The following is a 15,592-nucleotide window of genomic DNA, read 5'->3' on the forward strand; positions in this document are numbered from 1 at the left end:
TCTTGTTGGCTTCTGGCCCTTTTTTCTTGATGCTTTTTGTCCCTGTTTTCTTGATGCTTTTTGTCCCTTGTTTCTTGATGCTTTTTGTCCCTGTTTTCTTGATGCTTTTTGTCCCTTGTTTCTTGATGCTTTTTGTCCCTTTTTTGTTGTTGCCTCCTGAAACTTTATTGTTCTTATTCTTTACTTTTCGTGTCGTATCTCGATTCATCGTGTTCCCAATCCTTGACATTAGAATATTTGTGAGAGCTTCCTTACCGAGGCTTTGGCAATTCCGCATTTCGTCAACTACTGCCGCCGATAAAACACTTGGGTATTCTGCTCTGATGGCGTTGGCGAGTGTGTGAGATTTTGCCTTTTTCGTCATGTGTCCAGCCGCATATTTGGACATCGACCCTAGAACCCGTGTAAGAGCGTCCACGCCAAGGCTGTTGCACTTCATTGTTCCGTCATCGTCATCGTCATCGCCATTGGCATCATCATCAGCATTGTCGAGTTCTGTGAGGTCGGCTGTTGTTAGTAGACCTCCGATGACGGTTAAACCAAGAACGATCCAACAGCAACCCGGGCGCCACAGTAGCAGCATCTTCGTGTTTCCCTCTGAGGGAAGCACAGTCGTCCTTTTCTTGCGTTGATGACGCTAGCATCAGCGGAAGTGCTGACGTTATTCTGTCCTTCACTGCCTTGGGATCGTTTATGGTCAGAAAAGATAACAATTCATCAGTAGATTGAGCGGGGGTGCCAAAAGTTGTTGGTTTTAACTGTTGCAGTAATAAACTTAGTACATGCCATTCAAAACTGAAGACAACTTTCTTTCAGCAGCGTGCACATCCAGATTCCTCTATGAAGTATTTGGCAGATCGTTGTAACGTCTCGCTACAGCTTATCGCTGTGACGTTGTTCTTGATGAAAATTTTGGTTATCTTACGTACCTGTGAGTACGATAAGCAGTCGAGAGAGAGCGATGGAAGTTCTGTAATATAATTATACTTAACTGCTATGCGAACAAATCATACAGCAGAATTTATAATCTTTTAGTGCTTTATGAATTAACTAGCGAGAACATTCGGTAAGTCGGTCTTGCGATCCTCAAACACTGTGATTGAAAAACAAGAACGATAAGTGGAAAAATTAACCTATAGGTTAACAAGTTAGGAGGTAAGGAATGACCGAGTAGTTGTTGGAATCGCTGTTAAGGTCCAGTAGACTTTTTCGGTCGTCAGGGAGTGAGATGTCAGAGACCTGAATTTTCTTGGGCAAACTTTGCGTGCGGGTGGTGTTCATCTCCTCTCTCATATTCCAAATACTGGCGAACCTAAGACCAAGTCCTAGACTAGTATAATGGTTGCAGTAGAGCGATTGTCATTTATGTTGTTCATCCAATGTTCTGCTAGAGATGTTAGTGCTATGTGTGGCCAGAGTGTTTTCATATAAATTCGGAATTGATTAGTGTGGCAAAGGTTGTGTTTCAATCTGAGTTTGGAGGTGAGTATGAATGTGATTTTCCAAGGGTTTGGAGAGTGATGAAAGAGTTGAATTGGTCATTAGTAAATTTTTCACGTCACGCTGATTTATGAGTTGGGAGGACACCACATTTGAGTAGAATGAACTCTCTCATTCAACCAGGATTAAGATGACTTCTTAGCGTGTGGATGCTATATCATTATTAATAAAATAACCTCCATTTTGCTCAGTAGGAAATTCCATTGTTTTATTTGATTCTACGATGCAGGTAGATGTTGATGGCTATCCCTGTGAGGCAAAAGAGATAATAGCATTACCCTCAACTTAAGAAAACAGCGACGGCTACTTGTGAGGAGGATTCGCTACATCCGGTTGCTAAGACTGTGTCCTCGTTTGCAGTCATGAACGTCAATAAGTTTAACTGCTGTCGTGATCTGTGGTTGTGGCACTGTCAAAAATAAAATTAAATCCAAATAAAATTCCAAAAATAGAAAATCAGCCCAAACTGTTCGTTGGCGCTGGGGCTGGCGTACTTTTCAATGTTTCTATTGGCTTCCTGTGCAGACGATTATCTTCGCCATCTTTGTTTTCTCCGTCACAAATCTCTTTTTCGTCACTCACACGCAATCAGAAAATCAATTTGACGTCATTCACGCTGCTTATTTGTTCGCTCTTCACGGGTGATAATGCATCTAAACAAGGGAGACAACAAACCATAGGTCACGTAAAAGTTGTCTACACTTGTCTGAGACAAAACAAACCAACAAACAAACAAACAAACAAACAAAAAAAAACCCAAAACAAACAAACCATTGATAGGTGCAAGATCCTTTGTTTTATTGTACCTATTGCTCTAAATCTCATGCGAACGTAAAGGTAAGTATCATTTCCACCTGTCAGAATTTGTGTAGGTTGGAGATTGCATTGCTGTCTATGTTGACACTTGCAGGTGTGCATCGTTATACTTCTTAATGTTTGAATATTCAATGAATCTCAGATCATTTTAGCCACGTGTTGCCTGCCAAAACCAGAAGAATGAGCATCAAATAATCAAGACGCTCCATGACGACGACGTCCACTGGACATGAACCGACGCCTTAAGTAAATGTCAGGAGCATTTCCTGCCAAATACGGCAAAGATCAAACAAATAGTGAGAATCAGGTTTTTGGCTAAATAAAATCAAGACAGACGAATTGTGCTTGCTACGCTCTTTTTATTCAAAAAATTCACATAACAAACAGCTTCAGATATCTGTGGATGCGCTTTACATTATTTCTGTTTACAAACAAATTGAATTAAAACAAACCACGTAATTTTTATAAAATTCCACTTCAGAATGTTAATGTTCTTCAAGCCTCGCGCTATTCTGTTCCTTCCATTCTCTTATATTGTTCCAGATGTCCTCCACAGAGTGTTCTGTGTTCGACTGTTCGAAATAATGTGAAATAAAAAATATCAACAACTCCGACCTTGTTTTAGATGTATTCACCATTAAGCACGCCTACTGATGCTTCCGCAATATTTCTCAACTTGAAATAACAGATTAAGAAGTAACCCGAAGACTTTATGCATCCCTGTTTCTAGACGGATCTTAGAGTTCGTTCCGTAGCCATAGTAACGTCTGGTCACCACCCACATCCCCTTCGCTGCTAGTTGGTACCGCTTGTCTTTGATGTCTCTCCAACTTGTCTTCAAATGAGGAGGTCGATGTATTTGTACTGATGTGTTGATACTGATGCCTTCGGGCACTTGCCTTCATCGACATTGAACTGACCAAAGGTGCATGTAGGCATCGCGCAACGTCTTTTCTTGATACAGTTCAGATCCCTCCTTTTTAAAGCTTTGTCCCCATTCTTGATTCTCTGACACTCCATTTTGTCATCGCCCTTCGATCTACATTCACAAGCACATTTTTTTCCTCGTCGACGCATTCGGAACGTAGAAGGACATCTTTGGGGACATTTTGACTTTGGGTGACATTTACACTCTGTGTGGTTGGTGAAGGATGCGGCTACTACTCCTGTCAAGAAATTTCCGTCGTTGCCTTTCTGAAGGGCCATGAATTTCAATACAATCTCTTCTCCTGTCTTCATGCCGCAGATCTTCCCAGGAGGACAACAGCCATTGTCCTTGCGGCACGTGAAGACGACTGCACTAGCAGGGATGAGAGTTCTACCCAGCTTGTCGGGGTCTTCAACATTGATGCTTTGACGCTGGGGGATGCGGCAGTGGTAGAAGGGGTGCGAAAACATTTGATCCATTTCTGTTTGTACTTTTGCAAGGTCCATGCCAGTGTCCGAAGCGTATTCTGGGCTCCGCGTGGACTTCCTATGGTTAGCTGTTCGTTCCCATTAATCTTCCTGGCTCCATGTTGAGAAGAATCATAAGACTCTGACCTCAGAATCCGTCTAATAGCTTCATCACCTAGCTCACTGCACCTCCGCATTTTGTCATCAATTGGCATTTCATTTGTGAACGGTGAAAAACGTTCGTTGTCTACGTTGATGTGGTTGGCTGGTGTGTAATCGTTTGCATATTTCGTCTTGTGTCCTGCCAGATATTTCGACTTTGAGCTTAGAATATGTCTGAGAGCTTGCTCACCGAGGCCTTCACACATCATCAGTACATCATGCTGGTCAACTAATGGCTTCGACTCCATGTACGATGAAACACTTTCGTCTGTACGAGTAAGCATTCTGCCAGTCTCGAGTTCTGTGAGGTCGACTGTCGTAAAAAGACTTCCAATGACGGTTAAACATAAAAGTATCCACCAGCGACCCACGGGTACAGTTGCAGCATCTTGGTGTCGCTTCTGATGGTCCTTGCGGGTCACACGTTCCTCTATTCTTAACTGCCTTACAAAGATTCGTTGATGGGCAGAAAAGATGATTAAAGAGGTAAACAAACACAGCTTTATTGTCTTACTATTCAGTTGTGATGCCAAACGTGAAGAGTTTCGACTGTTGCAGTAATAAACTTAGTAGATGCCACCCAGAACTGAAGACATCTCTCTTCCAGCAGCGTTCACATTCAGATCCGTCTGTGAAGTGTTTGGCAGATCGTTGCAACGCCTCGCTACAGCTTATCGCTGTGACGTTGTTCTTGATGAAGACTTTCATCATCTTACGTAACTGTGAGTTCGATAAGAGAGGAGAGAGAGAGGAGAGAAGAGAGAGAGATAGAGAGAGAGAGAAATGAAACAGCACAAGTTTAAACCTTTGAGCTTTTTGTGCATCCTTTTTGAATTAACATTGGACAACTGCCATCAGACCGCATTTTCTCTTCAGACACGTTAAGGATAAACAAAACAATATTTTCTGGTTAAAAGAGCCGAGTACATCCGCAAGCCGACGGTTGGTGTAAAAGAAACTGATTGAGAATCGTGGTTATGTCTTCAGATACTGCGTATTATTAAGTTTTTTTTTCTTGTAATCGTAGTTTCCTACTTTGGTGATTCAATATTTATTCTGATATTTCAAAGTTCTTAAAGGATCATAAGGTAACAGAGGATGTGAATAAAAGACTATGTCGACTATGTCGCGATAACTGCAAGTCTGGAGACCTTTGGTCTGGTAAATACTTTGTGCTGTGGGTCAGTTTAAAAAAAAAAAAATTAACGGCCGAAATTTTAGGGTCTGGACTGATAAATGTCCAAAACACAATCACAAACAACTGCAGTAGGAACTACAAGTAGTTTCTGTATCCCTCTTCTTCTTAAAATTAATTTGTTTTTGTTTGTTTCATTTTATTGTCTTAGGTACCTTAAAATGGAAAAGCAGATATTAACACTAAGCAACTCCTTTCGCCATCTTTTATTGAAGACTAAAATATTATCAGAGGCTAAAGGTTCAGTAGAAGCATTATTAATTAAATTTCCATGAAATATCTGAATCGTAACTTCAAAACTACATCACACAGCAGCAATAATCACGAATTATCTGACAGCACGGGTAGCGATTCCTACTGGCCGGGTGGTGGGTCAGCGACGCGGCCCATGAAGAGGTTGACCCCGTTGACCTTATCTCGAAGCACGAACATGAAGGCGTGGTCAGCTTTGAACTCTTCCATCTGTGGCGGGATGAGTGCGGACTTTTCTCCGATTAACACAGCCGTTGCAGCTGCCGCCTTTGTTCCGGTTTCCGTGACCTGAAGTCAAATGAATAAATAAACTTTTTATCATTAATAGCATCAGCGACGAAAATGATGATTTTTATAACGACATCATTGGTTATAATTTAATAAAATTGAATTAAATTTATTTAACAGTTGGATCATGCTCTATCTCAGCTCATCTCTCTAACCGGCAAACTTATAATCTGACCTCGATCATGGCCTCGTGAAGGACCATCTGGACGTAGAGTCCAAGACCACCACGCTCCATGGCGGATAAGTTGGCCTTCACGACATCAAACATGTCATGGAGCCCCAGGGACTTCAATGGTTCGTTCAAGCGTTGATTGTTACGCAAATTGAACTTTGGCACAAACACTTCAAATAAGTCTTCGTCAGGCATGGACTTGAAGATACTTTCCAGGATCTGCCGATGAGCAAAACAGAACACCTTTACATCGGAAATAACACTTTGTACAGTTTATTGGCGAGATACAGGCTTAGACTTGCATCTCTACCCAAACACACATATTTATACAAATTTATTCACTTACCTGACCTGTCAACTTGTTCTCCATGGCCGTTAGGCCGGTCTTGGTGTTGGGCAAAATAATAAAAAGGCTGTAGTCACCTCCCTTGTACGGAAGTTCCAGAACGCGCGCGTCCAGTTCCGGAACGTTCTTCACAGAGAAAGAATCAGTCTTGGACATCAAGGGCACCTGCTTGACAGCACCTGAGATTGTAGTGAAGCTGGCATTCCGGGTGTGCAGCGGCTCGAATGTAGATAGCCATGAAGCCTGTGTCAGTTCCGGGAGACAGTGGTTTAAAACATTGATGTGAACATGTAGATGGTCTGTAATAAATGTTCAGTCGTTCACACCCGCTTTACTTCTCACTTTCCATTATTATTATGCTCCAAAATGGCATACATGGAAATCTTCCGATATTTTCAATTTTATTGAAATGTAGAGTGGATGTACTTAAGTATAAATCAACAATAATATTAATATGAAATGTCTCACCTCAAAGAACAAAGCGTTTAAAAGCGCGAGCACGGTATCATCGTTGATGGCACCAGGCTGCAGGAAGTTGGTGATGGCGTGTTGTGTCACCTCCTCCACCCACGTGTTGATGGCCTGCTCTGGGTTGGGTCTCTGGAAGGGTTGTAACCCTGTCCCGTAGTAACGGCTCATACTGGCGGCGAAGCTGTCAAACACACGATATCAAAAGTATTGGTAGAAATTTCTTTTTGTTTTCTATCTCTCGAAAATAGTCTTCACCTGCCTCACACTCGTTGTCCTATTAATTTTTCTCGTGAATAAATCGTCATGGAATTTTGCGGACATTTGTTCTTGCGTGAGTGTTTAAAAACTCGATTATCCTGTCTCTCAGTCATACTGTAACACCTGTATTACCTGTCTGAAATCGCGATCTTGGCCGCGTCATAGTACAGGGCGTTGGCCATGCGTAATGTCAGGTTAGCAGCGGGGTCATTGGTGGTCATTGAGGTCATGAGGGTGTGAATGTCACTGTGGACGTTCTGTCCAGGCTGCACGGCTAATGTCGTCTGCAAAACCAAAACCAGAAGATTAAATTGTCAGGTATAGCGAACAAGCTTAGACATAATTGGACATAATGTAAGCATCCAATCCTACCATCAGTTCCGTCTCCGTGACCCCTCCTGCGCCCAGCAAAGTCATAGTCAAGGCCGTATACACGCTGAGTGGGGAGTAGATGATGTTGTCATGGTTACCGGAAGCCAGACGTTTGTACAGCGAGGCTCCGAAGGATGAGGTGGACAAGGAAAGCGACGAAGCTCGCCGATATCTAGGAATGGCTGTCGACGACGACCAGACAATGAAGCGATGAGAAAAGAAAGCTCTCGGTTGCCACTTGCTAATATATATACTTATATAACTAATATGTTTATATATAGCTAATGTATGCAAACCCCTGACCTCGTAACCTGCCAAAGATAAAAGCACTAATCTCACATAGGTATTTTTTTCAAAATTTCTGTCCGTTGAGATAAGTTATGCTGACTTTTTGAACTTCTCTAGTGTTGCAGGGTTTACAGGGCTTACACAATACCTTGAGATACCCGTCCAAATATATACTTTACAAGAGTAAACCTGTAAAAGTAAACTTGTTGATACATTGCAGATATATAAAGAACGTTGTCAACATTATCTGTAGCTTATTTTATCGGATATCTTGCAAGGTAAAACGAAGGAAAGAATTCGGTTTTTTTGTGGGTTTTTTTTTGTTTGTTAAAAACTCGTTATGTGCATGGTAAGTTATGTACGTAAGGAAGACATGGATGAGACTGCTTACCATCTGTCAGGGCCAGAGCCAGCAGGAGAGCAAACACAGTGCGAAGTCCAGAAGCAGCCATGACACTGTCAGAAAGTCTGCGATGAGTTGTGTGTGAAGAGCAGCCTTATATTCTCAGCTATACAGGTCATCTTACCTACATCTGAGATAAAAACCAGCTGACTGGGGACTGTCTGGAATGTTTATTTCTGTACGATATAGTTCATGATAATTGTTACAATGTCCCCGGGGAACTTACCACCCACATAAAGTTTATGTACCATAGTCACCTGTAAGTCTCACCCCGACTCACGATCCCCCATCCTTGTTCCTCCCCCACAAGAAGAAGGCTTAACGACATGCGAATAAAATGTTTTATGTACAGGTTGGTTTTTATGCGATTGAACAAACCTGTTTGCACTATTACATTGGTAAAAGATATTGCGTTTGTAGAATTACTTACTTCTTTGTTCTTCGGGTCCCTATTTGTCGTCGCTGGGGTAGGGCACGTCGCCCCTAAAAAAAAAAAAAAAATAAAAAAAAAAAACCCTGACCTGTTTGTCATCGCTGGTGACGTTCAAACTATTATTTACAAACTGTATGTTGTCGTTAGTGACATGCGCAGTTCCACTCAATAAAACAGAATTTTTATGATGTCATCCGGCGGTATGTGAATAAACTCAGAGCTTGTGTGTGGGTGGACAATGCTGGGATGTTGACAGGTGTAAGCTCAGGGGATGTAACTGATGTCGCGTGTCGCTTGCTGAAGGGGTGGGAGAGGTGCAGGGGTCCAGGGATCAGGTAGGGGTGCCCGGGGGTCAGTGTAGCGAGTTATTTATTTCCGCTTGGGGGGAAGGACGGTTGCGTCTCTCAGCTGAGACCTTGTACTAGGTCGTGCATCGTAAATCAGGGGCTGGGAGGTCGGCTGGGCGCACACCTGACAGGGTCTTTTATTGCTGGTCTTGCCGAGTAATGGGGAAGCTAGAGGTGTGGGACAGGTGACAGTTTCGTTGTTTTTTCTCTCTCTCTCCTTTCTTTTGACCGTGAGTATTTATTGTAGGGATTCGGAATTAGACTTTTGGTGCGGAGAGACACTGGTGTGCTCAGCATTCTGCTCGGTGCGTTCCCTAGCCTGGTGCATGGGAGGGTCCTGACAACCAGTACCATCTCCTGAGTTTTCTGTGTACGCCAGAGCCAACACATTGCGAGCCGTTGAGCGAGTATCTAGAACTATTCCTGTCCTCGTTTTGACTGGCTGATGGCTGGCTGGCCAGTATGCAGTTGTGCGGTGCTGGACTACTCGTGAACCCATTAGTTCATTATTTTGCTGGAGTATTTACTTTATTGTGTGTTTTATAACATGTCCACCGGCGGACGGGTTTTCTTTTTTATTATCTGATTTATTAGCTCTTTTCTTTTTTTGAGTTGGTGGGTCGCACCTTATGACCGTCAATAAACTTATGTTTGTTCTGTCCCTCCGTGTGTGTGTTCATCTGTTCACTGAGGAGTGACTGGCTTCGTTGCTCGCAAGGGGCGTGTGAGAGTCTGTCTGTGTGACTGTGAGTGTGCCTGTGAGAGAGCAAGTCCCCCGTTGCCCAACAACTAAGCTCATTAAATACACGGGGCATCTCCTCCCCATGATGTACCTAACGACATTAGGGATCACATAAGCGCCTACACTACATCTGAGTTGTTGTTAGGGTTAGGAATTAGTCTCTTTCTTTCCACATCCGCCACCTATACCCACTAGTAAATACTTTGAAGACCAGCCTGTGTGGGATCGAGATATCAGTACATGTGGGCGATATAAACCTAAACTGTAAATTTCAGCTTACAATTTTACCTATATCTACTGATATCTGATATCTTTACTTGTTTTTGTTCGTCGTTAGTACTGATGTTTATTCTTTCTTTGTTCATGTGTGATTCGTTTTTTTCCTGTCTCTCGTATGCTGTCTATGTCTCATTCTTGTACTATGGCGCTAGCATGCTCATTAAGAGTGTATTTACTATTCTGCCCCACATAAAGTGCATTCATAAAATTTTAATATTTCAAGTATTGTACAATAATTTTTATTTCTGAATCCTTTTGAAACAGACAGAAAAATCCTCGCTGTTGGCACATTCTTCAACGAGCAGCTGCCATCACATAGTGCGCTTCCTACTGATGGTCACGAGGCGGATCAGCGACACGACCCATGAAGAGGTTGACCCCGTTGACCTTATCGCGAAGCACGAACATGAAGGGATGGTCGGCCTTGAACTCTGGCGGCGGAGGCAGGATGGGCGCCCCAGCTCCAACACCGATAAAGGTCACAGCAGCCGCTTTAGTTCCGATTTCCGCCACCTTAGATAAAATAAACGATGGCAGGTCATGAACAGTACGAACAAATACGAATAACCACAGCGAGATTCACCATAAAGGAAAAGAAAAAGGATGAAGAAGAGGAAATTTTTCTCTAGCATCGTTTACACACACATGTGTCTCACCTCGATCATTGCTTCGTGAATGATCTCGTTGACAGACAATGTCGGTCCAGCTGCATCACGCACCATGCCAGAGAAGTTGGCCCTTGCGGGGTCAAATACGATATTAAGACCCAGTGACTCCAACGGCTGGTTCAGTTCTTTATTCATGCGCAGAGTGAACTTTGGGCAGGTACACTTTGTAGAGTTGTGCCGGTGGCATTGATGTTAGCGCACTTTCCAGTATCTTTTCATAGAAAGTAAATTTAAAAATATGGAATATTAAGTCCAGCTAAAGCACATCCCATTCTCTTACAGAAAAATACACAGTTGATTAGAATAACTTTTCTTGTCACGACATTTGTCTGCTCACTCAGTCGGCCACATTTTTGCGTTGTAAGCAGAACGGTGATATGCAATAATATGATATGCTTATATAAAAGTAACTGATATTCAGTAATATAATATGTTGATATGTTGTAGCATGACATGTCGATTTGGTTTTTGAACGGTGGCTGAGGTCGTTATTTCGGATGAATCATAGTTGAAATGCATTTCTCTTGTCCAGATACAATAGTACAAAACAAAACGCATTCAGTCAGAATATTGCAGATGCACTAACAGCAATGGAACTGTATATCACACACACACACACACACACACACACACACACACACACACACACACACACACACACACACACACACACAAATATTATGCATTGCCAGGATGTCACAAATAATAACTTTACCAAGCGCCCGGGACTTATTCAGTGTCATCGTTCACATCTTTTGCAATGTGAATCCTAATAGTGTCCGTAGACATTTACTTTCTTACCTGTCCAGTCAGCTTACTCTCCAGATTCTCCAAACCGTTTCTGGTGTTGGGCAATAGGATGAAAAAGCTGTAGTCGCCTCCCTTGTAAGGCAGTTCCAGAACGCGGGCGTCCAGTTCTGAAAAGCTCTTCACTGAGAAATCCTCCTGCTGGTACATCAAAGGCACCTGCTTGATGGCAGCTGAAATTGTGGTGAAGTCGGCATTCCAGGTGTGGATGGGGTCAAATTGAGAACTCCATGTTGCCTGAGAAGATTGAAAGATGGTCTTAAATGGTCTGCTTTTAAAAAAAATGTGGTTTCTGGATTATGGTAAGTAGGTGAGTCGTAAGAGTTTAGAAAAACACAAAAATCAAGGAATAATTTTTTTTATTTGACTTGAAACGGAACTGAAATGAGTAGTGAAAATCCGTTTAAAAATTATGAAAGCTTTCACCTGGAAGAACACAGCGTTTAGAAGAATGAGTACGGTATCAGGTGTGATGGCACCAGGTTGCAATAAGTTGGTGATGGCGTGTTCTGTCACCTCCTCCACCCACGTGTTGATGGCCTGCTCTGGGTTGGGTCTCTGGAAGGGCTTCAGTCCCGCCCCGTAGTACTGCTTCATGTTGGCCGAGTAACTTCAGACAAATGAGTATTTATATGTAAAACTTGCGTGGTTAGAGCTACAACAGGCATTGCATATAATTTGTTGAAATGAAAATGGTTGTAAGCATATCTAAACACGCCTTGTAGCTCTAAACTGTACAACAGATTATAATAACTGCGAGGTAGCAACGAACCCATCTGAAAAAGCTCACGACAAATATAAATCAGGAGATTATAAGACAAAAGGTCTTTTAACAGATGACATCATTGAACAAAAATATTTATTTGGCTGGTTTAAGAGATAGACAAAGAATATACTGTCTAGAAGGAAATATCTGTCTGAGATCATGACATTAGCCGCATCATAGTACAGGGCATTGGCCATGCGCAGAGTGAGGTTAGAAGCCGGGTCATTGGTGGTCATGGAGGTCATGAGGGTTGAGGTCACTGTGAACGTTCTGTCCAGGCTGCACGGCCAGTGTCGTCTGCAGACAGAAGAAAAATAAGACTAATGAATGTCGACTGTGAATATGACAGGTTTTTTTCTGCGCTATCTCTCAATGTCTGAAAAAGGATTAAATAATTCATAATTCTTACTTGCCAGTTCCTTCTCCGTGTCTCCTCCTGCGCCTAGCAGGGTCATGGTCAATGCCATGTACACACTGAGCGGGGAGTAGATGATGTTGTCATGGTTACCAGATGCCAGTCGCTTGTACAAGGAAGTTCCGAAAGATGACGTGGACAACGAGAGCGACGAAGCTCGGCGATGTCTCGGACTGGCTGTTGACGATACCGAGGTCAGGTAAATAAATACTCGAGAGTGTATTATTGAAGAGTAGGTTCATCTGCTTTTTAATAGTTAACATGGCGACAGGGTTGTCGTAGAGAAGTCATGTTAGCGACAAACATCTAGAACTTTCTATTTTTGAGAAAAAAAGCAAAAAGTAGATCACAAGAGGATTGATAAATATGTCCACGAGGACTGTTTACCAGTGGTGTGTGTCAGACACAGCAGGAGAACGAACACACCAACAAGAATGGAAGCCGCCATGGATCAGTTTGTAAGGAGCGAGGTCTGTGGAGGGGACTGTGTGCAGTACAGGTTTATATTGGAGCCACGCACAATACCTGAGATAACACTTACCTTTCTTTGGTCTAGTTTCAAACCATATGCTTCACGTTCAGATAATGAACATAAAAGTGCTATCTTTCCCACATGCCGATTATAGCTCTGGTATTCTTTTTAAAATGTTTTAAAAAACAGATTTTATACAACCGTTAAAACAAGTTTGCATCATTGTGTTCGTTAAGCACATTTTCATTGTATTTCCAACATCGGTGCTCCTTCAACTTTCATTTTATCTGTAAACAAAATCAAGGCTGGCACAAGATCACATGAGAAGTACCTATTCTCTCGGGGGAATGGCAGAAAAGAATGAAAAAAAAAAAAAAACAAACCCCAGGTGGATTTTACTCCTAGGATCAATTAATTAACAAAGATAAATGGTAAATGTTTCTTCACCGACTGGTTGGAGGAAGAGAAAAGAGAACTGCAAAGGGTTACTATGTCGAAAAGATGACAGCAGAAATGAACCTTGCCCTTCTGCCGACCTTTAACCTTCCTTTGGAGGCAAAGAGCACGATGCTCGGCCAACCGAGGACACGCACGCTAACAGTGTGGCTTTCAAGACCAATCTTCCTCGGGAAATATTTTTCTCCAATATTTGTTTTGGATGGAGAGTTCTGTTATTGCCATTAAAAATAAGACATTTTTTCACTTTTTTTTCTCACACGATGTAATTTTAACCAAACCTTTCTTTCAAAAGTGGATGTTTACACAACTCATATAAAATCTAGTCTTTGTTTTCTGCACTTTCATCGGATTGACTATTTGTGTTTAGTTTACATGCATCTTTTCCATGCAGTCTTTCATGAAAAAATTGACGAATATTATAGCCGTACCATGTTAGAAACAAGCCCTTTACTCAAAACTTTTGATAACTTTATTCTCAGAAAAGTGAAAAACTGTGTTACATACATCTTGATAAATATAGTAAAAATAGAATAAAGCAAAAAAAAGGGAAATTGATTATGGATCTACATTGGACAAAAAAGAGAAAAGAAAGGGAACAGAGGGCAGAATTTAAAGATGAGAAGCACATGTCGAGTTTACATGTCGCCCACGCCATGGGGAGGGGCAAACTATTCAATGAGAAGTCAGTTCATATCTGGCAAATGTCGAGGTCCATGTGTGGGTGCAGAATCTTAGCAGGTGCATGATGATGGGCACAGCTGATTGAACTGCGAATAATTACAGGCTTCGGGGACACCAGCCTACCTGAGGCAAGGTGTTCTTTGATGTCGGTCCCTGATGCGGCTCCCACTTAACTCTGAAAAGAGGAAAAAGGTGATGTTGTTTTCTGGTTTCAGTATCAAAAGTAACTTTTGTGAAAATACAAGTATGTTTATGAGTCTTTGTGGGAGCTGATCATGATTTGAACTTGTATTTATCGTCATGTGATTTGAAACCTTTGACTAAACCTTTGACATCGATCGACTCTGAACTGGAAATTACAATTCGTCTGCCACACACAACTATGAAAAAAGTTATCAAAATTATTTCTTGCAAAGCCTCTAAACTAGTTCTACAGTCCCATTATATTGGCTAACAGGTCAATCTGTATGTGCGTATATATTGATCTGATTTTGTGTTTCCTGTTTCTTTATGGGAGATAATCAGTAGAAAATCCTGATATGTACATCTCTAAAAGTGGAATTCAGTCTTTAAAAAAAATTAATAAAAAAATAACTTTACTCCAGGTCTCGTGGATGTCAACGTGGAACCCATCCTACACAAACATATGCAACTTCACCACCATCTCGTGTGTCCGGGAGTCGGCAGGTATCCTTGATGTAACAAAAAACAAACAAACAAACAAACAAACAAACAAAACAAACAAAAAACAATTGCTGAAGCTCAAGAGATCACATTAGTATCCTTGCATAAGTCAACTGGAAGTTGTACAGGTCTTTGCAATATTCAGTCCATCAGCTTAGTGATTTCGTAGAGGTTGGCCATTGCCGTCTTCGATGACTAAACATGTTGTGTCGATCTGTCTTTCAAGACTTTACCAACAGACTGAAAAATAGTCCAAACATACGAGTTTTGTCAAGAGCAAAACCATCGGCAAAACATCTACAGGAAGGGAGTGGAGCTCAAGAGGTGAACAGCTTGGAGAACCTAAAAGCAACTCTTCTACAGATGGCAGTTTCAAGACATATCCGCATCAGAATCAATGAACAGGCAAAACAGGATCTTACCCATCATCATTATCTACAAAGTTTAAGCAGTACAACTATCTTATATGTCCTTTATTTTGGCCATGAGATTCCGCACTTCATTCTAAGGTCATCCTTCATGGCACAGGACACAGAAAGAACTGGTTGGTAAAAATAAAGGAGTGGACTGGTCGTTCCAGGCTTGAGGTCTCTGTCAGTCGCTGCATCTGTCCATCCTTACTCCGTCTTTTCCCGACAACAAGACCTGTCGGACCAACACATCCTTTCACCTGCTGATAGCAGTCAAGGGATGAATGAGTAAATTGTTTACAAAAACATCTACGCAGTATCTAGTAGTCAACTTTTTATTTCTTACGGACAAAGTTAAATCGTTATCATTGTCTGAGTAAATATATTTGTGTCTTCTTCATTTATAGAATAAAAAAACACTGTCAGATATTTCTTGCATCGAAATTAAAAATTAAATTGATCCACACACACACACCCTACCTGGAAAAAAAAACTCCGCACGATGAAGATT

The 15,592-nt window shown here is 41.8% G+C and overlaps 3 protein-coding genes across 3 annotated transcripts; all 3 read right to left on the reverse strand.

The window, feature by feature from the left end:
• Positions 1–2,658: 2,658 nt before the first annotated feature.
• On the reverse strand, positions 2,659–4,549 carry LOC112555753. Its single transcript, XM_025224252.1, has one exon. It carries the CDS (start codon positions 3,748–3,750, stop codon positions 3,154–3,156), a length of 597 nt encoding a protein of 198 aa, XP_025080037.1. The 5' UTR covers positions 3,751–4,549; the 3' UTR covers positions 2,659–3,153.
• A 710-nt stretch (positions 4,550–5,259) lies between these two features.
• Positions 5,260–8,046, reverse strand: LOC112555743 (serpin B6-like). The gene is made up of 7 exons (XM_025224241.1): positions 7,907–8,046; positions 7,228–7,409; positions 6,988–7,139; positions 6,595–6,778; positions 6,127–6,369; positions 5,784–5,999; positions 5,260–5,608 (listed from the first exon to the last, which is right to left on the reverse strand). Exons 1-7 carry the CDS (start codon positions 7,965–7,967, stop codon positions 5,423–5,425), a joined length of 1,224 nt encoding a protein of 407 aa, XP_025080026.1. The 5' UTR covers positions 7,968–8,046; the 3' UTR covers positions 5,260–5,422.
• A 2,156-nt stretch (positions 8,047–10,202) lies between these two features.
• LOC112555752 (ovalbumin-like) lies at positions 10,203–12,512 on the reverse strand. The gene is made up of 6 exons (XM_025224251.1): positions 12,370–12,512; positions 12,108–12,257; positions 11,621–11,804; positions 11,189–11,431; positions 10,376–10,598; positions 10,203–10,232 (listed from the first exon to the last, which is right to left on the reverse strand). Exons 2-5 carry the CDS (start codon positions 12,203–12,205, stop codon positions 10,515–10,517), a joined length of 609 nt encoding a protein of 202 aa, XP_025080036.1. The 5' UTR covers positions 12,206–12,257; positions 12,370–12,512; the 3' UTR covers positions 10,203–10,232; positions 10,376–10,514.
• Between the last annotated feature and the right edge of the window lie 3,080 nt (positions 12,513–15,592).

The sequence above is a fragment of the Pomacea canaliculata genome, linkage group LG14 (assembly GCF_003073045.1).
Source record: "Pomacea canaliculata isolate SZHN2017 linkage group LG14, ASM307304v1, whole genome shotgun sequence".
Taxonomy (NCBI): Eukaryota; Metazoa; Mollusca; class Gastropoda; order Architaenioglossa; family Ampullariidae; genus Pomacea; species Pomacea canaliculata.